Source organism: Micropterus salmoides, unplaced genomic scaffold (assembly GCF_014851395.1).
Source record: "Micropterus salmoides isolate LMB-PRFRI ecotype aquatic unplaced genomic scaffold, ASM1485139v1 Ms_hic_scaffold_10, whole genome shotgun sequence".
Lineage (NCBI taxonomy): Eukaryota > Metazoa > Chordata > Actinopteri > Centrarchiformes > Centrarchidae > Micropterus > Micropterus salmoides.
The window spans coordinates 11,379,333-11,403,975 of record NW_024040041.1 but is presented as its reverse complement, the minus strand read 5'-3'; the positions used below and the strand labels follow the sequence as shown (position 1 = coordinate 11,403,975).

The 24,643-nt window shown below is 41.2% G+C and overlaps 1 protein-coding gene across 1 annotated transcript in view; it reads left to right on the top strand.

Moving 5' to 3' along the window:
• The window catches only part of cacng3b (calcium channel, voltage-dependent, gamma subunit 3b), a 33,675-nt gene extending 17,449 nt beyond the window's left edge, over positions 1-16,226 (top strand). Inside the window, exons 3-5 of the mRNA XM_038696226.1 lie at positions 3,072-3,155; positions 5,862-6,002; positions 7,471-16,226. Of these exons, the coding sequence (XP_038552154.1) occupies positions 3,072-3,155; positions 5,862-6,002; positions 7,471-7,982 (737 nt within the window). The 3' untranslated portion in view covers positions 7,983-16,226. The remainder of the gene's footprint in view (positions 1-3,071; positions 3,156-5,861; positions 6,003-7,470) is intronic.
• Positions 16,227-24,643: the final 8,417 nt, after the last annotated feature.

Genomic DNA, 24,643 nt, shown 5'->3' with positions numbered 1-24,643 from the left:
CATTCTTCAGTGATGTGATCTTCCGTGACAAACTCACTGTGGAAGATCACATCATCATGAAAGGCAGCAGGGCGGTTATTCCCACATCTTTGCACCCTGACTACTTGAAAGCACTCCACCAGGGACACCCAGGTGTGGAATCCACAAAGAGACGGGCGAGGGAAAGTGTGTTCTGGCCATCCATAAATAATCATATCGTGATCACTATCCAGACATATGGCATCCGCAACAGTCTGAAGCCCCACCAACAAAAGGAACCACTAAAACCACACACAGTTCCTGACCTGCCTTGATCTGTCGTTGCCACAGACATGTTTGAATGGAACAACCACCACTATCTCGTGCTCGTGGACTCATATTCAGGGTGGTTTGAAATCAACCAGCTAAACAGCCTGTCATCCCCAAGTGTAATTAACAAGCTAAAACACCACTTCTCAGTCCATGGCATACCACAGAAGCTGTACTTAGACAACAGCACCTCGTACTCAAGTCAAGCTTTCTGGGAGTTCACCAGATCTTGGGACTTCGTACATGTCACAAGCAGCCCTGAATAACCGCAGTCCAACGGGCTCAGTGAAAGAGCCGTGAGGACCGCAAAGAAACTGTTAGTGACAACACAACGAGATGGGACCGACTTCTGTCTGAACCTGCTGAACATCTGGAACACGCCCCGAGATAAAATCCTGGGCTCACCTGCACAAAGGCTGTTGTCCAGACGAACTAGAACAACCCTGCCTGTTTGCAAACAGCTGTTAAAACCAGCAGCAAAAGCAACAGCCATTATTAAGGCCCAGCTCACAAAGAAGCGTGGAGGACAAAAACTCTGCTATGACAAGACAAACCAAGTAATAAGAATCCAAACTTGAAAAGGACATGATAAACTGGGCGTTGTAAAGAGAAAGTCACATTCTGCCGGTGATGGAGCCACAGCCTCTGGAGCCCACCACACATGAAAATTAACTGAACAGGTCACAACACGCATCTGAACCAGAGGTGGATAGCAGAAAAGTGGCTGGAAACACACACCACCAGGACAATGTCAAAAACCACAGACGTGTGTAAAGCATGATCCACATTATTTTTGCATTGATTCATTGAGTGACAAGTTATATTGCAGTGTGAAACTGCTCCGTAGTTATGCATTTAATTTTAAGACACAAATATACTGTTCCACTTTCAGGTATAAGACAAATTGTTGGTTCATTGAAGGCCGTTAAATCTTAAGAAATAACTGATATAGTGTTTCTGTTAAGTCAAGTTCTAGCTAAGGAAGGGGGATGTAGACAGCTTAACTGTTTATGTGTTTGGATGGTGTCAGTAGTTGGTAACCTGGCAGTACTCACGGTATCCTCTTGTTGGCTATTAACATTCATGTCAATATAGGTAATTTGCCTTCACTGTGACTCTGAGTGAGTTAAACAACACACTCCCAGCCAAAAAAAACATAAACTCTTTAATTAAAGCATGAAGAGGTGTGGAACACAGCATCAAGGCGGTGGGCAAAGATGATCCTATACATATACTTATGTGTATTTGTTGAATATAAGAGGGTATCAAAACAGCCTTTGATTCATATGAATTTTTCTACAGATTATTACTTTATTAAATGTACATATCAAACACTCTATAAACGTCTTTTTTGTCAATCAGAATCTCAGTCAGAGGTTAGTTACTATCCCCGACTGCAAGAGCTGGATGAATCAATTTATGAATGATTTTCTGAGTGTGGGTACTGGAAAGAACCTCTTCATATGCAAATAAGCAATTAGGATGAGTCGTCCGTTGTTCATCGCCAGCCTCTATCCTCCCATTTCTCTCTAATTCCACCGTGTCGTTTTACCACCAAATGTCTTTCAACCAGCACTTCCTCTCTCTTCATCCTCCTTCACCCCCCCCCCCCCGATCTCTCTCTCACATCCCCTGTGGTGTGGGACCATGTGTGAATGGGACTGAGTGATGTGTGGGAATGATGAAGCTTCATGCAGTGTACACACATGTGCACGGCACACCTTTCACAAGGAATGCTGAAGTGTGTGTGTGTGTGTATGTGTGTGTGTGTTTGAGGAGGACTCATAGAGAGAGGAGGTGTCACTCTCTGCCTGACACACGGCACGCTTGTAGGAGACTGCATTCTAGTCGATTCAACACAAATACACACACACACACACGCCAACTGGCACACAGAAGGCTTTTACAGTGCTTTTATGCATAGTGTTCATGTATCACTTTAATGAGCTCGGTTGATGTGTGTGTACACTTGATGTCTGTATTTTAGTGAAAGCGGTAATTGTGCGTGTGAGTGTGTGTGAGTGTGTGTGAGTGTGAGTGTGTGTGAGTGTGTGTGAGTGTGAGTGTGTGCTGGGTGTGATAAGATAAGGCTTTTCATTGGTGTTTCCCACATATACCCTGAAGGCTACAGCTCTGTCCTGCATCATCCATCATCCCTCTCTCTCTCTCTCTCTCTCTCTCTCTCTCTCCTCTGAAAATGTGATTTGATGCAGTACACTCACACACGAAGATGACTGATTATTGCCTGACAAAAGAATACTTAAATCCAACCATTATATTTGGCATTTTGATAAATGATTAATTTGTTTATTCAAAAACATAATTGACTGATTAACTTAATGAAAGCAAGTGGTAGTTATCGTAGTTGCACCCCTGACCTAGTGCTAAAGCTAAGCATTAATTAATGTTGCTGTGAAGATACTGCTACCTGATGGCTGCTGCTATCACAACATTACAAACATTTTGCATTTTAAGAATTTAACTGATGCGCTCTTTGATTTACTGATAATGAGTGCAATAGTAAAACAAGCTCTTATTCCAAACTTTGTAATGATGAGTGCAAGGTATTTCTGTGACCATTAAGGAATTATGTAAGCAACAACGTATTGAAGCTAACAACTTTCCATAACAAAGACAAAGTAATCACATCACATAAGAACAAAAAAAACTAAAATCAGCATGTCATAGACAGGTGGAATACGTTAGAAAATATTATGTTAATATTCCACATTAGCATGACCAAACTGTACCAAACTGACCTGATCTGTGTTTCTCCTCTGCAGGAACGTTCAGAGGTGTGTGTAAGAAGATTGATCACTTCCCAGAGGACGCTGACTATGAAGCAGATGCTGCTGAATACCTTCTCCGTAAGTTTGATGCGAACACAAGCACAACGCATACACACACATTCCAAGATTCATTAATATATACAGTAAAAGGTCCCAACCTTGAGGTTTGGAAGATCTGGGATAAAGTAAAGGAGCACATCAGTGTCTCATTGTAATGGTACACACATGACTGCCATGATGCATTAAGCTGACAATATAACATGTATCACAATGTGATCACCGAAGACCTAAAGTCATGATATGTAATAAAATTTACTAAGCCATTCCAATGAAAGATTTAAAGTTGACTTGATTGAATTGACCATTTGCTAAGCTCTGCCCACCCTTAGTGTTGCTACGCCTTTCCATTCCTGCACTTAGTAGTTTATAATGATTATGGGGGCAGATTTACCATCAAACAAATTTTTAAACAATGGGTCCTAGACAACAGCAGGTTTTTCATTTCTCGCTAGCAACCATAATTTAGCTAGCATTACCTCCATGAGTCTTTTAGGACTTTTAGGACTTCCAGCTAACTGGAACTGAAGACTGAGGCGATAGCTGCATGTTGCAAAAAGTCTGCATCCTCATCATTTGATATCGCATGTAGAAGACCATAAGAAACAGCATGTTTCTTGTATTGAGGTGTACAACTAGTTATTCCTGGTATTAAGTATGACAAGGAAAAAAAGATCAGACTCCTATCATTTTAACATAAGGTTGTTTAGCATGTGTTTGTGTTCACTTTACAGAAAGAAATCGCTGCAGATGTGTTAGATAGAACAATCTAGTGTATTGTTGGCTGAGAAGAATGAAAAGTAGCTGCAAAAACAGATATATAAATAGATTGCAGTGTTTTATCAGCAAATACTTAAGAAAAATATGAAAACAAAACATAGGCAAGATGAGAAAGGAGATAGGAGAGAGTACCTTGTTATTTCCAGAGAGTAATAGGACAAGTAAAAAGGATGCAACCTCAGAGATACAGAGAGGGTGTTTTTTTTAGTTGAAAACAGAGAGGAAGGGGCTCTGTCTGTTCTGTCTCCCACAAGTAAACACAAAGTAAAGATGGACGGAGCGAGAAAGCACAGCAACTAAAAAAAGAGAGGGGAAAATGGAATCAGCCTGTGCTTCTTCTTCATTGCTCCACTGAACATGGAGCAACATCCCCAGAGGCAGCCAATTAGATCACAGGCCTCAGAGCTGGCCAGCCAATGGGGGCCGGGGACCTAGTGACCGGCATTTCATACAGCCCAGGGGTGTGGGCCACAGGGGGCGGGGCTCATATACTCAGCCGTGCAATGCCACTGGTCACTGCAGCTGTCAGTCATGCTGGGAATGTTTTGGAAGAGTAAAAGAGAGCACTTTTGCATATTTGAATATTGTTGCACTGATACACCTGTGAGGCTTCAGCTTTTTAACATATCTTTAAAAATACGCTCAGTTCAGTCCTGCGTGACAATCTGTTTGCAGATATCCTTCAATATGGCATCACATCATGCACACATATGGGGTTCTGACAAATATTTCACTCCCTCTGCAGCTTTGCTTTCATTTTCATCACTCTGCTATTCATTATTTTGCCTTGCATATGTGTTAGCGTGACTCTCCATCTGTCTTGGTTTTTGTCCATCTTTCCTCTCTACATCCATCTCACTCTCTCCCTCCCTCTCTCTCTCTCTCTTTCTCCAGCGAGGCCTCTGAATGCTTTAACATGTTCTGGATTCACACTCAGTCAAGCATGTAGCAGCACACTGGCCCATGTGTTTGTGTGTGTGTGTGTGTGTGTGTGTGTGCGCAAAGTGACACATTTTTCATTGTTTCAGCTCTGTTCTGCAGCACAGTAGGTTTAGAAATGAAACAGTGACTATGACTTTAAAGTGATGCCTTTCTGCTTTAAGAGTTTTTGAGGGTGTCCACTGTTTTAATACAAACTCTCAGCAGTTTATGTTAATTTGTCCAATTACTTTTGGTTTTTCCATTCTTTAGTACAGTATACCATCTGCTGCTTTGAGATGTGTGTTCCTCCTGAATGGTGCCGTAAAGCAAATCAACAGATTTACTACAAAATGGCACTTGGTGAAGTGAATTCAGTTGTAAAATGCTTTGTAGAGGCTGGCAATAGTTTCAGTGATATAGTTTACTACACTAAAATGTATCCATTCAAAGAAAGGGTTGGCAGTAAGTACATCTTTATATCATCTTCATATATGTGGTGTTTGAGATCTGTTTCCAAATAGACATATATCAAGAGTCAGAGGGAATGCTGAAACAGTATAGAAAGTATTAAAAAAAGGATAAAAAGTCTGACATTTGGGAAACAGTGTCCACTTTGACTGCATCGAGCACCAAGCATCGTCGATGTAAACACAGAGTGTGGCACCTTTCACCCTGACAGAGTCTTGCGCTCTGACAGCTCGGAACACGGTCTACCCGCCGAGTGCTGCTTGATCCGGGATGTTGGTGGAGCAGGTCTCTGTAAAGATGTGGGCACAACAGTCTCTGATATACCATTGCTTGGTCCAAACTGGGCCAGCATGGCTTCTGTCCCTGCACTATTTCCTCTCCTCTGGGGCGATCTGATCTGGTTCGACTGGGCTGGGTGGCAACATCTTTACACAGCAAAAACATGTTTGTTCCTTTCAGTTATAAATGTGTTTCCACTCTCCTTTTACGTGTGTGTGTGTGTGTGTGTGTGTGTGTGTGTGTGTGTTTGTGTTTGTTTGTGTGTGTGTGTGTGTACAGGTGCTGTGCGTGCCTCCAGTATCTTCCCCATCATGAGTGTGGGTCTGCTGTTCCTGGGGGGGCTTTGTGTGGCCGCCAGTGAGTTTTACCGGAGTCGACACAACGTCATCCTCAGTGCAGGAATCTTCTTCGTCTCTGCAGGTTAGTCTTTACTCTGTGTGTGTGTGTGTGTGTGCGTGTGTGTGTGTGTGTCTTTTGCATATTGACCCTACTGTAGAGCAGTTATCAGCTTTGTTTAAGAAGAAAATCCACATATTGATAATTGCTGATACATACCTCATGCCAGGCACTAAGTATGAATATATTTATTAATATTTAAAGTATTAATAAAACCCCAGATTTACAAAAACGAAGGGGAAATAAACAATAATGAGCCCTATGTAATCTCCTTAAACCTAACCTAAAATGGCGACTTTGTATGTGGTTGTAGTGGAAATGAGGAAAAGAGTGCCTGGGATGCAGCGAGCTGTAATATTTAAGTCTACTCATCTCCATGACAACACTGTTAAACGCAACATAGCAGCCATCTTAGCTGCAGCACCAGCAAAATGACTTAAAATACCCAGACCTGATAGGAGGAGTTAGCAGGTTCAAATACGTTCTCAAGGAATGTTTATCATTTTAAATTTAAATACAAGGATGCCCGCTGCATGTATGTGTGTGTATGTGTGTGTGTGTGTGTTTAAGAGTGTGTATAGTTGTGTTACTGTGGAGCCACTTTAAACAGAGGAGGTGCGGCTCTCAAATATTTGTAGAAGGAGCCCGTTAGGCATCTAAAGGACACAGAAGTGCCTGTGTGAGAAGCCAGAGTGTGGAAACTGGGCACAGCAGCTGATTAATCAATCAGCAAGAATACCATGATGTGGCTGTGAGGGTGTGAGAGGGTAAACACATGTACATACTCACACACATAATCTATCACGTGGTTGCTGACACTCTCTCATAAACACGAGCGCACACACACACACACTTGTGCTCCTGCCCCTGGCACACACACACACACACAAAGGGTTATAATTGCTGTTTAGTGGGATGTGTAGGGTCCCATTGGGTTTTGTAGCAAATTCATACAGCCAAATTGCTAATTATTTACCACAATAGTGTTGGGGTTGATTCTGGTTAATTACAGCTGACTAATTGTCCCCATTCTGTGCATTCCACCACACTGCATGAGCACCGTATTCTGGCCTAATGATATGGAATAAGAGAGCCCAGCTGTGTGCAATGACTCTCCAACGTTTCTACCAAGCTCCACTCCCTCTCGCTGATGCTCTCCTTCCTGCTTTATTTCATTCGGCTGTCTCCCCATCACTACTCTTCTCTACCCATTTTTACTCTAATGTTTTCTTTCTTAAATTTTCACTCACTTCCACTCTCACTAATCTGCCACTTTAGCGTATGTTAGCGTTTATTAAAGTCACAGAGCTGCTAGCATGGCATAGTTTTTTTATTGATTCCTGTGCATTTACTGTGTATTTGTCTGTGCTTTGTTTTCAATTACTAACCTTCCTCTGTTCTTGCATTGTTTTTGTCTGGATGAGTAAGTCACTCTCACACCCTCTTCACTCCTCTGTCTTATTATTTTTTCCTTTCTTTCTTTACCTTCTAGGGCTCAGCAACATCATAGGAATTATTGTCTATATCTCAGCCAACTCGGGAGACCCGGGCCAGAGCGACAGCAAAAAGTCCTACTCCTACGGCTGGTCCTTCTACTTTGGCGCCCTCTCCTTCATCATGGCGGAAATGGTGGGCGTGCTGGCCGTGCACATGTTCATCGAGAAGCACCGCAAGCTACGGGCCAAGTCCCGCACCGAGCTCATCAAAAAGTCCGCCTTCAGCCGTATCCCCTCCTATCGCTACCGCTTCCGGCGTCGCTCCAGCGTGCGCTCTTCCGAGGCCCCCAGCCGTGACGCCTCACCACTGGGGAAGGGCGGCTACACAGGGCCTGCCGCCTCCGAGATGCCCATGTACACGCTTAACCCACGCGAGGCAGGCAACGCCGGCACCAAGCCTGGCAGTGGAATGGGTGGGCTGCTCAACTCAGAGAGGGATTTCCTCCAGAGCAGCACACTCACTAAAGACTACAGCAAGGACCCCAACCGCAGGACCACGCCCGTCTGAGAGGTGCCGGATGCAGATATCGCCCAATCAGAGTATCAATGAGAAGGAAGATGAGAAATACAGGGGGAGTGCGAGCAGCAGCAGGGGACACACAGGGTTACGGGGTGGGAAAGGGGTTTGATAAACTTTGACTGTGAACTGTGAACTTTTAGCCTTTGAACTGTGAATCCTGAGCCCTGTGAGAGTTTCAGTGTGTGTAGCAGGGTCAGTTTTGATGGAGAAGTTGTTCCCAACTCCACTTTACCACATATCACTGTAGTGATCCTTACATATGAAGGCACATTCAATTTATGTTCATGAGACTTATATTCATAAATTGACTTTCTGGCTTTTTTGAGGGGGAAACTGGATTGACCGGAGTTTAAAAGCATATCGTAAGTGGTTTGCTGTTTGGGGCAACTTCTCCTAAAAAATGAGAATAATGGAGAAGGGGAAAGAGGTGAGAGACTCTGCGTGATCTTTGACCTTTTGACCTCCGTCCTCCTGACCTTTTGGATAGCAGCAGAGTTGGATTAGTACAGGGAACAGCCGTAGAGCTGTGAGCTGTGTCTGATTATGATACTATTTAAACTACTATTTAAGAGTTAACACCTCAGGATAGGGACTGATTCATTTTCAGTTCAGCCGGATTTGAAATATAAACTGGAGATGCAGTTTGTCCACTTTCATGGCATCACATTTGTAGCACTAGTTATTTCTTTCTTACATATTGTATATATCCTCCTTTCAAATTGATTAATTGATTTAACCATCATTACTGACTGAACTGAAACTGAATTGAGCTCATTCCTGGTAAAGTTTGCCCCCACCTCTCTGATCCCTGGTCAGTTGTTAAACCTGCATAGTGGTTTTTGATGAAGGGAAAGGGTTACACTGACTACAGATGAGCTGTTCGGAGGGAAAAGGTGTGACTCAACAAAACTGATGAATCTCTTTTAGACGGTAACGTTAGATCATTGGTGCTTCCTTTGACCCGTTTTCTGCCACAGTCGTCTCTTGATTTATTTTTTCACCTAAAACCTAAAGAGATGATCAAATATTTGTCCGTCTGTCCGCCTTCACTCATCACCTTTCACATCCCACATTTTTCTGTGTAGCCCCATAAGTCACCTCACTGCCACCCTCCGCGCACCTTGCACCCTCTCTTTCTCTTTTAGGTCCTGTCTTCCGTTGGTGTCACTCGTAGACTAGTTAGGTTTTCCGGAGGTTGTTGGTTCAGGGTGCTGTGAAGAGAAGACCGCTGAGCTGTGAATATGCTTTAAGGCAGAGCCAAAAAGACATTAAACAAACAGATGGACTTTTTTTTTGTTTGCCCACTACCTCTCGGTGAATATCTTTTCAGATGAATTTAATATAAAGTTGTCTTTTCTTGCCAGAACAATCGTCAAAATTTTGGCTGCAGAAAATGCTCACTTCAGTCTAAAGTACACATCTTTCTTCTCTAGCGGAGGATGTGTTGAAAATGAATTGGAAGATAAATAGATTGAATTGGAGGAAATACCATCCATTATTCAGAGGATTTGTTCTCCATCCATTCAGCTGTCACTCACAGCCTCTCCTCCTCTTAACCATGTGCACATACTGTATACATCTGCGCAAATACACACACAAGCCTATACACGTTTTAGCATTTTAGCATACATTGGAGAAATGTGAGCTTCGATTTGGTCGAGGTTATATCTATTGGCACCATTTTGTATTAACAGCCAGGTGTTGGCTGAGCATTTAAGTTCTTACCGCTACACATGAACATGAGATGTGCATGATTTATTGTGGTTAGACTCTTCTACCTCAGTAAAGAAAGGCGGAAAACGAGGATGGCGGATGGCGAGGAGGCGGAAAACGAGCAAATGAGGCTGGATCAGTGTCATTGTTAGACTTCAATAGCTTGCTCTCTTTAGAAAGATGTGGAGTGTTAATAAATGGCGTTCAGGTGACGTTTCTGAGGTCTTAGGCGCCATTGGCTGTTGGATAACACACAAAAAATATAATAATGCAGTCTAAATGAATAGACAGGTTAAATACTGTATCTGTTTTTGACTGGGAATGGATCACTTCCCCATTGAAACATACTGCAACCTAAATACACATTATCAGACATTATTTTTGCTTTTTGTGTCTGGTTATACCACGTGCATGTAGCTATTATTTGCTGATATTTATTATTAGTTCTCCACTGGATCTCCCCGCAATTGGTGATCTATCGCTACCTCTGTCCAATGTAAATGTTGGCAAGGAGTTAAGCTTTTGCAACACTTTATTGTGTTAGCTGTGTCATCTGAGTTCAGGGGATCGCATTAAGCCATTTATCACTTCAGTGGACAACACCTGATCGCCCACACACACATGCAAACACACATATAGAAGGGGAGGGGTTGTGACAGAGTGAGAAGGAGGCAGAATAGCCATAAAACCAAGAGGAAGGGAAAGCTGTAGAGAGAGAGCATGAGAAGCTAGTCTAAATATTAACAGCATTTTTCTTAAACTGTGACTGAAAAGTGAGCTTGAAACTTAAGGGGGGGGGTGCTTTTTTGTTTCCTTGTTTAGCCACCATTGCACTGTTTTGTATAAACTAAACATGAGACAACACCAAGCTGATGCCATTACACCACTACTTTGAGAGATATTTCCCTGATAATAAAATATGTTTTAAACCTCAGTCATACTGTTTAATTTATGACGCTGCTGTTTTATCCACTGTCTTTTACGCCATAAAAGGAGCTTAAAGGGACAAACGTGCATCACCACAGACTTGCTCTTGCTGTCGTCCACATGTAAATATTAATTTTGCAAGCTAACTACAACATCAGCAGTTGTCACGGGCTGTGAAACAGAAAAAAATGCTTTTCTCGAAGCAAGGGCTCTTAATTTTTAAAGGACAGGAGCACACAAGGGCTTTTTATGCTCAGCGCTGCAGCGACGTCGTTGTGAGTGTTATATTGGAGTGTGGGAAGGAAAGGCAAAGTACATTTGCTCAGAAACAACTGTTTTTAAACTAGCTGAATAGCTAACTAACGATATAACACGCTCTTGCAAAAGAGAAGTAGAGGTAGAGAAAATGCAAAGACTGTACTCTTCTTCTCGTGTTAGCTACAGGTTAGCCTTTAGCTACTCTTTTTCGCTAACTTTAGTTTAGATGGGTAACTTTCTTTTGCCTTAAGCCGAGGTAGGACAACAATTTTAATTAAGAATTATTTGAGCTAAAGGATCAAACATATATTAGAGAAATATTGTTAATCATACTTGGTGCCAAATATTACTCAAAATGTTTCCTGTATATCATGGCCTCCAGGTTAGCTTAGATCAGGACTGCTCTAAGTACTCTTTTTTGCATAGGATTTCCTGCAGTATACTGACTCAGCAGTAGTAACCATGTAGCTCAGCACATCAGAGGCCCCTTGGACACTGAGGGTCTGTTAGGGGTCAGAGTTCAGAACCCGCATCCATGAGCCATGTCAACATTGCCCTTTCAAACCATGCATGCCATATCCATCCGCTTCCAGTGCTTACATTTGCTATCAAGTCTCAAATGGCACCCTAATCTCTATACTGCGTACGGATACTGAACTGCTACATTTAAGACGCCTTACAAGGGTGTGTGGCCCTGAAAGCCTGTGCTGTGTTTAATGATGTTTACTCCAATAGAGCACAGGGTGCTTTTTGAGACTAGACCTCTGTCTAACTCTTCTTACCACCATACAGCTTTGATACTCTGATATCAACAACAAATAATTGTATTACTAGTAAAAATATTATTCTACTCTAAAGGTGCCACTGTGCAGAGGATGACAAACTCTGTCACATATTATAGTTATTAATATATTCACTGGGGGTGATGGGGGTATTGATCGAAGGGAGCAGAGTTGGGAAGAAAGGGTCATAGTCTTTGTAATATTATATTCTAGTTTCATTTTCTACTTTGATGTGGTTTGTGAGTTTGTGTTGTTTTGATCACATTTGAAGCCTCTTGACAGGAGGAGAGGAAGCGACAGTGGAGCGCTCGGACAAACTCTTGTGGACATTAACCTCACCTCACTGGTGCAAGAGGTCACTTTACAGTTCGTCAGCGGGACACTCACCACTGAAAGTGCAATACACACACACACACACACACACACACACACACACACACACACACACATTCAGAGTTAGCTTAATATACTTTTGAGGATTTATTGACCCAATGCACAACAGGCAAAAGTTCTGTCTCCTAATTACAGGGGTTGAATGCGGAAAATAATACAATCCAATACAGCAGTCTATAAAAAATGTTTTATGAAGCTGGAAAGTATCAGTTGTGTCTGTTAAGACTGACAGGGGGCAAAATAATAGGAACAGTTTACAATGTACGGCACTATATTACAATTCAACCACAGCCTCAAAAATACCGTAGATTTGAACCACAGCCTCCCTCACAGCGCCACCAAAAAAATTTACATTATAGACTTCACAGAGGAAATGTTGTTTAACTGCCATTATGGATTCTATTACAATGTACAGGGGTTGCTTTTGCTGTGTATTCCTGTGTATTCTCTAACACTTTTCTCTAAGTCATCGTTTTTAACTACCAGGATATCTTGATCACCTCAATTAAATAATAAAGTATAACGGGTAATTAGAAAAGTATCTAAAATAATGCACCTTAACAGGGACACTGTTACATCTGGCCTCCTTCCTTTTCCCTGTGGCTCCAGGAACAAGTCCTCTGTCCTGGTCGTCTGTGGGCACATTGAAATTAAAGCTAGGAGGAACACATTAAGGCGATTTGAAAAAATGCCTTTTTTCACTGATCCATATTGTGATGAACTAATATCACAGAACAGATTTCTCTTAAAATAAAAACTAGAATAATTTTGAAAATTAAGATATTGATCTGATCAAATCCTTACTATAAAAAAAGAGTGACAAGTGCCCTTATTTTAGATTTTAGGTTTTTTTTAGCAAACGTGTGGGAAATAGGTCCTCATAAGTATAGATATCCAAGAACACAACACATACACAACACTCATTAATGGTCACAAACATATACACAAAAATGCACAGACTCCTACACACACTCACACGGCACACACTCACGGCTTCAGCTTTGCCCAGTGCGGTGTGGGGATAAGTGCGTCCTGTTAAAAGAAAAATCACTGTGTCATGTTTGGGAAAAATCATTATAAGTGTTTCTTTGGGAAAAAAACAACAAACTGTTTCTGTCGCTGATGTGTCGCTCTTCTATGGAACTTCAAGTATACTGAGCCAGCTAATCAATCACGGAGGACCAGAGGTATTTTTTTGAGAAATGTGAATTTAATGGAACAGCTCTGAGACAAACACATGTTATAAGAACTCTACACTTTGCAGTCGCTACCAAAACACAGACACACACACATACACTTACATATCACATTTACAAGGTTACTGTGTGAGGAGGGCTTAGGGGTGGAGTTATGTGCCTGCATGTTTGTTCATATGTGTGTGTGTGTGTGTGTGTGTGTGCGTGTGAGTGCAGCTAGCCTCTCCTCACCCATGCACCCAGTGCCTGCCTGTCCTGCCTTCAGACAGCTCCCAGATCAGCCATGGGGCTTCCAGTATAACCTCCTCTGCATTCCCACGACCTTTAACAGTCGCACTGGGATCAGTTTTAGAGCTAACTGCCCCGATCATTCCTCAGCAGACGCAGCCATACAAGATGCAAAGACTGTTTTGTAGTCAGTGGTTTTCGGGTGACAAAATTTAGTAAGGAGTTTATGTTAAAAGGCTAAGAGGGGAGTCATTTTTTATTTTAAATGTCTGACTGGACTGTTGGTCTTTTATTTTGACACACCTGCTGTACAGATCTGACTGTCTGTGTGGCTGATTTAGGATCAGCAGAGGGGGCTTAACAGGATAGACAATAGTCTATTGAATCCCTAATGACAGCTGGTCTTGAATCAGCACCACATGGTGTCGCCTGCTGTCTCTCATTCTCAATCTTCCAAAAATCTTCCAAAAAATGGGGAAATCTACTAACACTGTCTGCAAGATTGGCTTTTAAACTATTGTGTTGTTGAGCATTTCTCAGTAGGAGCTTTTACCTAATGAGAGAGGTCGTCCCACTTTTACTGTCAATTAGATTTAGAGTGTCTGTCGTTATTGTGGACAGTATACAGCAAGACTGTGGACAGTTCCCTAGACAGAATCTATATTTAAAATAGCAGCCATGATTTTAAGAATTATTCTGGCCTTGTAGCGTATTAAGCCCTTCTTCCAGACGACCCTCTTCCTTAATAATTTCCTTTAGTCCTTTAGCTAGAGAGATTTCGTACTTGTCTTGTATTTTAGAAATTATTTTGACAGGAAGTACAGAGCAATTAAAATATGCATTTTACGGTTTTGCCTCAAGCCCCACATTCACACAGTGTTGTTTACATGCAGAACGTATCCAAGGCTGGCATGGTTGACTGGCCAAGGATGAAAGGCCCAAAATGGCAGGCTCCTTTAAATAAATTCCTTATGAGCAGTAGCAACAGTCCATGGTAAAGGATTCACCTTCTTGAACAAATGTTTTGGAAGTGAAATCTTAACCAAAAACATCATGAGATTCTACTGGCGACCTGTCCAGGGTGTACCCCGCCTTTCGCCCAATGTCAGCTGGGATTGGCTCCAGCCCCCGCAACCCTGTACGCAGGATAAGCGGTTGACGATGGACGGATGGATGGATCATGAGATTCTTGTTGAGAGCCATTTTTACTGTTATTCAATACAGAGTCCATTCAATTTTCAAACCAGTTGCTACAATACACATGTGATAAACTTCTATTGGAGTCAAACTCATCTGAGAAAGCCATGCCTCAAAGAGACTGAATTGGTAGAGTCAGGCTACCAGGCATACAGACCAGCGAAATCAACACATCAATCACAACGTTGGTATTATTACAGAGTGCAGAGACAGTAGGGTTTTAAGCTAGCCGCATGGCTCTATGGCAATGTTGGTCGGTCACTTTGGTCCAGACTGAAATATCTCAACACCTACTAGATGGATGGCCATGCAATTTGATATTCACATCTCCCTCTGGATGAACTGTAATAACTTTGGTGACCCCTTAACTTTTCATCTCAGCCTCACAATCAGGTCAAAATCTCAATTTGTCCAATACTTCAGTTTGTCACCAAATCCCTGCAAAACGATTGACATTCACATCAGCCTCAGATGTACTTTGTGTTTAATGCTAATTAGCAAATGTTAGCATGCTAACATGATAAACTGCTAAACATCATTATGTTAGCATTGGCTAGACTTTTGGTCTTGTTATTTAAAGTACAATACAAAATAATCAAACCAGTTTTAAGTGGTAAATGGTTGTTACCTGACTTTGGCCATTTCAAACTGACCTGAGGACTGTTAGAAAATAAATGCAAGAACACAAACTCAGGAGAAGAGATGGAGAAGTTATATACATTTTAACGTGCATACTGGACTTCATGTATTTCTTAGCTAATTCATGACAAAGAGAAAGCAGTCCCTTCAGAGGAACACCACAAAAATGTGTAAAAGATCAAAAATATCAGTAAAGTGAGGTTCAGTATTTTATTCTTATTGTGATTATTATATGTGTAGCAACTTTTTTCAGGGGGTGTATCTTGCATGTGTTGTAGCATTTTCTTTTGAGGTGAAACTATTCAGTTGGAGGTGAGGAGTAAATAACAACCAGCCTTTGGTGAAAGAGAAAAGCAAAAGCCTAAAGACAAATGTGCAACTGTAACATGAAGTAGCATTAGCAAATACCCCCCCCCCCCCAATAAAAATTGTGGGTCTTAATTTTAAAGCACATAAAGGCGTGGTGATGGGTAATGTGTTTAAAGGTAGAAGATGGTCAACTGTTTTGAAATCTGTGTCAATGGGCAGCTTTTTATCTTGCTCCATACATCTGAGCCCTGTCATGAAATACTTAGTCCTCAACACATACACACACACACACACACACACACACACATGCATGCAGAAACATGCTGGCACTCACATTTGTCTTTCTATACACAACCACACTGACTGTATAACTCTCGCAGCTCGCACACACATACAGACACACACACACACACATACCAGCTGCCAGCCAGTTTCACTGTATACTTTATAATGTAAACCTCCAACCAACAGCGGTCTGACACGGACACATGCTGTGAATAAAAGCACACTTTTACTTACATGATATAAATATGATTACCTATATCTAGAGAGAAAGAATATTATATACAGTATAATAATTAGAAAATAAAGAGTCACCTTTTCAAAGTGCCTGTGGAGAGTTCATTTTGTTTTTGAATATGAGTATGTGAATGTATGTGTGTGATCTGCTCTTACATCCTGCACACACACACAGATAACCCCACAGTTTGGTGGTCCTTTCTTTAAACAAATTAACACTATCTAATCTTTGTCAGAAATCTCACCACACACCAGCACAAAGCTGTACAATATTGATGAGAAGTGCGCAAACTCCTCCCCAAACCTGCGCACACGTACAGACACTAGATGTGTATCAGCTGTGCTGTGTCAACCGTTCTGAATTAGCTGTCCGATAAATAAGTCCTCTGCTTACCTCACAGCCAGCACACAGATGTCTGAATGACGGAAAGAGAGAAAGAGGGAGGGTGGAAAATGAGAGTCAAGGGGGGATATGGGAAGGAGAGAGGGATAAGTTAATGAGGACGCTGGAGAATGTGCCAGATTTTAGGTGCTGGAAGGCGATAAAGAGAGGGAAGCATGCAGAGGACTGGTACATGTGTGTGGGGAGTGTGCATCTAAATAGAAATTAAAACGTGTGTTTATGGTTGAAGTATAATTCTTGCCTGAGTATAGGTTGCGCCCCATCTATATATTTGTCAATTTTTCTGATCTAATTGTGATTGAAAATTATGCATCTGACGGCATTGCCACATCCCTGGGAGAGTGCTGCATCATTCATGTACAGTATTTATCTGTGGGTCACATCAGGTAGTCTCCATCTGTTCACGGAGAGCGCTGCAGAAGGCGCTGATCAAATGATTTTGAGCAATTACTGGTTCATTGGCACTGGGTTACAGAGCCTTCAGTGGCCATCATCTAAAGCAGTGGTTCCCAAACCAGGGGTCACAAGATGAATCTAATGGATTGGAAGCTGATAAGAAAATAATATTGATATTAATATTAATAAAATAAAATATATATAATGTATTAAACAATCTGAACTACTACTCACACTTATATACACTTATATACATGCAACTTGTGATGAGGATTTACAGGAGACTGCCGTGTTTTAAGAGGTCACAAACAAAAGGGAAAAAAAGGTTTTGAACCAGCGATCTAAAGCTCAAGCTGGACAACACTGAGTTAGTATTGCTTCTAGGTATGGGATGCCTGGATCAAGACCTGTTCATCACATTGGACGTCAAAATGCTTTGAGTAACATGGGTGTGACCCTGGGCAAACATTACAGCAGTAGCTTGCTCCTGCAGATTTCAACAACATCAGGTGGATTCGCCCTGAAGGTCTGCCACAAGTCCAGTTCAAAACACTGGTGCTAGTCTACAGGGCGGTGAAAGGTATGCCAGTTTTTCAGAGGTGAGAAAGTCGCTAAAGCTCCCTTATTTCATTTTTCACAGTTACTTCTGTCACTTTTCATTGTACAAACAAGTGCAACACTATGGATACCTTAAGAATAGACAACAGATCTCAATTTTTAAACAACACAACATCTTTATGTAGGGGAAGACACTCGAAAGTCAGGCTTTAAAGGCTATAAATACTGGGTTATCACCACACCGACATGGTTGGGTGACACCGTGAGGGCAATCACATATCCAAATCAAAAAGTTCTAATGTCATACAATTCGATATTTGCTGTATTTCTGAATTTGGTGTGATTTTACTTTGTGCTTAAATGTTGCCGTTTGTATGTTATCAGAAAATAATGTAACAGCAAGACCATAAGAGTATGTAATGGGAGCGTGGAGGATTCAGTGGAGAGCTCAGATTCACCTAATGAATATTCATAACGGTGACGTCACCGATGGAGCTCGTCGTCATAGAGATTAGAGTGGATGACGGGATTATGGGACAGTCTCCGCCACACTGGGATCGGCTGCCACTCTGCTTTTGTTCCTCTTAACTGCCTTTATATTTGCCATTTTGTCACTCAATCTCTCCTGCCGCTCATCTTCTCTGTTTTTTTACCTTCTCCATGATCCTCTTAGCCATTTTCCCCTCTGCCACATTTTTTGAAAGTTTTGAAACCCCACCCTCCCATCGAGCAGTATGGTACTGTAGTAATTGCTTTCTTCAGCTCCACTGGCCCAATAAGAGACAATGGGCCCTTATGTTAATAGCCCATAAAAGACACTGAGCAATTCCCAGCAGGAATCCCACACCACATAATTTTATAGTGCTGTACCAGACAGTAATGTTTTACCTCTATGTGTTCTAAAAATAAAACATGAAGTTGTGCAGAAGAATATTTGTTATTAATACTGCGGATTATTGCAGTGAGTTACTGTAATAGTTTATTTTGACAAAATGTCAAAATCTATCTATCTATCTATCTATCTATCTATCTTGTGCATGTGTGTAAATCTGCAAGCACCTGCTCTATACAAAGCCACATGGCATTGGTTTGTTTTGGTTTGGTTGTGCCCAATCCACCAATGTGTGTGTGTGTGTGTGTGCGTGTGTGTGTTGCCATTCACGAGAGAAATGCAGCAAACACCTTGATGTCTGCGTGCATGCTTTGTACAGCGTTTGGCTGCACATTGATGAAAGCTATGTTTGTCCATGTGCATTCCCTTGTGTGTGTATGTGCATGTGTTTTATAACATCTGTCAGTGTGTAGTGTACCTTAACATGAAACACTGTGTATAGTTCATTATCTGCACAAATCAAATTTACTACCCTCCATTTTATGTAGCTTGCTTCTATGTGAAAGTTGCTCAGGCAATCTGCCTTCTTAGCATCTTCATCATAACTGTTCCTACACGGCTCACAGTACGCATAATATCTTATATTATATCATATTATTAGTGTTTTAGTCAAGACCGCCCAAATCGAGACCAAGTCAAGACCAAGACCAGAGTTTATCAAGACCGAGACAAGACCAAAACTTTTAGGGGCTGAGACCAAGTCAAGACCAAGACCAAGGGAGGACGAGACCTAGTCGTTACGGTATCAACACATTTTTATTTAGGGTTATTGGTTGCATTTGAATCAATACGTTTTACATCCAATCAAAGTTAGGATATTAACAAATAAATCAGACAATGTAAAAGCAATTTATTGATATTCCCAAAGTTATGGTCTTCACTGGTCTTGAAATAAAATCCAGAGTCCTCAATGTCAATGAGACCGAGACAAGACCAAATGCGGCCGAGTCGGAGACGAGACCAAGACCATCAAAAAGAGGTCTTAAGACCGGTCTCGAAACCAAGACGAACACTACATATTATACACGTATTAAAGCGCATCTTGGGGTATAAACTTTCATTTAAAACACCCCCTTAAAATCCCATCCCACACGTGCTGATGTTTAGCAGGTATAATGTTAATGTTCACCATCTTAGTTTAATTTGCTAATTGCACTACAAACACACAATACAGCTGTGCCTGATTGGGGTGGCTGTGGCTCAGGAGGTAGAGCGGGTTGGCCGTTAATCAAAAGGTTGGCAGTTCAATCACCAAAGTGATTACAGTTCAACCTGAACCATGTAACAACTTTCATGGTGGCGCTAAAGACAGGGTCAGTGGATTCATGATCCATGAATGTCTGTACCAAAGGCTGTGCCAATCTATCCAGTAGGTGGATCAGCTGACCATCTGACACTGACATCTCTTGAGCATGTCTAAAAATCCACCAAAATGCTTGCCATTTTGCACCCACAAAGCCATCAAATCCGTGCGAGACTGGGATGACAATCGCCTCAAAAGTTGAGTTTTTGAGGACAAGAGACACTTCTGCTCTCTGAGAAGGGCAAACTGAATGAAGAGCACTCTGAACTATTCTCACTGACAAAGAGAGCAATGTGTGTGTGTGTGTGTGTGTGTGTGTGTGTGTGCGTGTGTGAGAACTGAGGTTTGGTGTATACATACACATAGAGTGGTATAAAAGCAAAGTCATCCAGCCGCATCAGGACATCATACACTGTCAGCAGCTAGATGGGTGATGGTGGAAACTGCCCCCTCACCAAGCACAAGGCCAGGAACTGCTCGCACACGTCGAGGTACTGGATCGCTTTCCGCATCCAGGCGGCTGAATGTTGCTCCCGGAGGGTATTGTACAGCGGAATAGCACTGTTACCCAGAGTGCGAGACCTCAGTTGTGCAACCACCCTCTCGTCACAGGACTGCCTACACAGACAAAAGGCGAGCATTATTATTATTATTATTATTATTATCAAATATAGCCTATATATAATTTTTTTTTTGTACGTGAGTACAACTGGAAACTGCCATCTGTAGGTGGGGGACAGCTGCCTTATGATGCACTGTGACCAACCTAAGACCTTCTTACATGGAAGCACTCCAGGTACTCACTGAGCATGAGATACCAACCGTCGATGTCCAGGACCCTCTGGATAGTCCTGTACAACCCAGCCTTTGTCATGACCCGGTGCATAAAGGCTTGGGGCACGTCAGCTGCAGCTGATCCTGTGTAGAGAGGAGCCGGTGACTGCAAGCTGGACCATGATGAGGGCTGCTGGAGGTTATAGAGGGGGGTCTTGCTCCTTGCTCCTCCCGCAGCTCCTTGTCTGTGGTCTCATCCAGCACAGCCAAGACACCAGCCCCCGCCTGTCCTGCTGCTGAGGTGGTGGAAGGAGGAGGATGCTGCAGGAGCGAGAGAGGGTCTGAGGCTGAGAGAGAAACAAAATGCATTAGTTACATGAAGGAGTTAGATTTTGGTGTTAATAGTGAACAACGGGCACAAGCTCAGCCAAGCTGCATCAACTTTGCAAGGCACAGGGGGTGATTTAAAGAGAGAGAGAGAGAATGGGAGGAGACAACATGATGACCACAGATTAAACTTGTTAAACTTGTTTAGGCAGTGATGTAGGCAGAACCTACAGGGGTTACGCGGGTAACTAGAGAAAGGATGATGAAGAAAATGTGAATCTACAGATGCACTACTTAGTGATGCTTTGACAACTGATTGGACGTCATGGGGGTTAGTGATTACTAAGTAGTGCATCTGTAGATTCACATTTTTGTGTAGATTTTCTGTAGATTATATTTTTTTTCTGCACATAAAATATCTGCAACTTTCAACACGCAGTCCTTAAAAACTGGCCTTCATTGATGATTAATTCACTCACCACATAATTTTCTTCAGCTGCATTTTCAGCATCCTTCTTGGTTTTATGAAAAAAATTGCTGCAGTCGGGTAACATGGGGTAAGATGCCCCCCACGGTAATTCTAACAAAAAACACAAAATGTCACAGTTTTTTTTCTCAACATTTCTTCTAACTGCCCCTAGTCTCACTGAACTAAAAATGTCCTCTGTTTCATCACAATTTTTGAAGTTATATGATCAAGCCAACCTAAGTTGATTTAAAATAAGATGTTTTTTTTTTTTAAATTGTGTTGAATTTTTATATATATGTATATTTACATAAAGGGGATCCTTAAGATAAGTTATACTATTGTTTAGAGGTCCTTACATAGACCAACCATGATCTGAACCTTAATTGTCTGTTCGATATGTGTGAAATGTACAAGGATCCTGCAAGTCATTGGTTGGTAGCGTCATAATCTTCTCAGGGTGTAGGCCAATAAGAGTGCTTCACTAAATACATCATGCAACAGCAACCCTGATCTCTATAACATGACCAACACAAGTGGTGAATATTAGCAACAACTTAAGACAATGTTTTGGAGCAGAAGACTGATTTCAGTTCATGTGCTTTTTGGACATATTGTCGATTTATTATGTAACATTAGTATTGTTATTATTTTGAGAAAAGTGCTTGCCTTTTTTTGTGTTTATTTCAGTTTACTGGATTCTAGATTATTATTCACAGGTCAATTTTGGGGGGGAATTGAGAAACCTATATGTGTTCAAAGAGAGAGATATACCCAGTGGTCACTTTATTAGGTTTATTAGAAATACTATGCTGCCGTAAAATCTATTTTTTATGATGCTTTAATGTTCATTTAATGTTTCATTCTGATGTGTCTCGTGTATGTATGTGATGTGATGTGAATATGTTTTAGCATTAAGGCATATAATAAGCATATTAAGTGGTGGCGTTGTAGCAGACTGCACTGTATTCAGAGATGTTTCCAATATTCTGCCCCCGTTGTGTGTAAATAACAAGGACAACAATTTGAAACACCTCTCGATATAATGTAGTCCAAATCAACATCACTTTTAACTATGACCTTTCAACATTTATGATAATATCAAGAACATTATGGGTAAAAGTCAAATTTATGGAGCTGTTAAATTGATTGCAGTAGATTGTATTTTTGTACCAGTGAGTTCTTCTTCAGTATTTGGAATAAACATAAACATGACAGAATTTATAGTTTACTTAGAGTTAAATTATGTACACAGATGAATTTACTCAAATATATCTGATTTGAATGTAATTCCAGTGTAATTACTGGTTATTTTACTTGCGTTACATCACTTTTTATGACACACTGACTGTCCTATTACAGTTCAAACAAAAGAAATATGAATGTGGATGTGGCCAGACCTAAAGCGAATACTGGAAAAAGCTCCCCTCAGAGCCACCGGCCCTGGATCCGAGAGTTTATCTTTTAAAGTTTATGTTTTAAAAATGTGTCCCCACAATAAAGCTTATGATTTTCTTTCTTCCTCAGCTTTGGAGAGGAGATCCCATGAATGGAAGGGCTTGGCACTGGCAGGCAGAGAACAACCATTTAGGCACAACCATACACAGACCACGCAACTCTTTATTTTAGTAACTCACTATTTGTTCTTTCTGTTTTCAGACATCACAGTAATCTGCCCATTGGAATCATATAGCCATCTAAAGCTACAAGAACTTGCTCAGGTTGGTATCATCTCAGGCTCTTTGCTAAGAAATTATTTTTATATTTACGAAGGGGAAATGGATCATTAGTTGTTTTTATAATAGTTAACCAGAAACTAAAGAACTAACATGTAAAAAAATTCTTAATATTTTGGATTCTGTTCTTTAAGTCATTTTATACATTAAATCTTTCTTCTGTATTACATTAAATCTTTCTAATTTTCATAAGACTCTCAAGCTGCAAATTTTAACATCCTCCACCCACTGATGCTGAATGTGTCACTGCCTAAAGTTGCAGTGGGAACTGTAACTAGAAGCTTGGTTACTGGCTTCAAAGATGGAGTTTGTGCACAAATGCATCATGTTTAATAAAATTCACAATAAAGCTAGTCATTATTTTAACAATTATAACAATTTCAAACATTTCTTGCTTTTGCCAAACCTTGTGTTATTAAACCATTGTACTGTGTTCATATGTTACAAAAAAGTAACATATGAACCACAAAATAATCAGAACAGTAAAGTAATTCAGGGTCAAATAAACCTCAGTCTGTTTCCATGAATTTAGCATGCTACATCCTGTGCATTTTGCTTATACTTAAAAGAATAGTTTGACATTTTGGAAGAATGCTTCTTTACTGTCTTGCTTAGTGTTGAGTGAGCACAGAGGAGTCATTTAGATGTAGCCCCTGGGTTAAACCCCAGAGCTAATTTAAACACAGCAGTGTAAACCCTACATTGTTACTACAGTAGGCGCTGCTCCTTTAAGGGGACAGTGTTTTCATAATTGTTTAGAACGTACATCACTCAACACGAGGTGAGACATATTAACCTGATGCTTTTATTTATGTGCCTCTGATTAGTCCACTGACAGAGACATCTAGTTTCTAAAAGGTATGATTGGTTAGGGGGCGGGACTAGCATTCAGAGGAACTGGAGGAGCAGAAAAACGAGGGAGACGTGAGAGAGAAGTAGACGCTGCCGCGTGAGTGTGCGACTGTATTTTGAGTGGCGAATAGTTACGAACCAAGAGGAATATTAGAGGGTAGAGACACAGTTTTAGCCTGACTCATTTAAGAGAAGTGTGTTTTTGGCTAAGAGTCTGCTGTGGACATTACTGTGGATCTCTGAGCTAACTTCGGCCGGTAGGCATATTAGCATAGTATCTCACGCCTTGCTTGCCGTGTGTGTGTGGACTGAGAGGCCCGGACAGAACACCAGATAGCTCAAGCTGCATTCAGGCCTGTAACGGGGGTTGTTTATTTTACTGCCGGCTTTTATATTTTTTGGGGCCCATTAGAGTAACTGAGTAACTTACAGCGCTGTGGTAATGGATATATGATATATAATGGTTTATATGAAGTTATCTGAGGTATTTGCTGCTGAATGTTCATTAGCAGTTGGAATGTGAAAAAATAGTGTTTGCTAAGGTACATTTAGATATTTACAGTAAGTGTTTACGGCAGAGAACTTTAAGCTTCCATCAAGAGTTTTAAAGGTACAGACTGACCTATCAGTTTTACAGTATCTGGGGAAAAAAGTGGACGGTTGTATACTTTGATTAGGTAATTGAGGGAACATCTCTCTTAACCCTAAAGGTCACTTTATTTAATTTTATTTTATTATTTTTTATTTTTTAAAATGTAGTAAATAAATGCTATGTCATAAG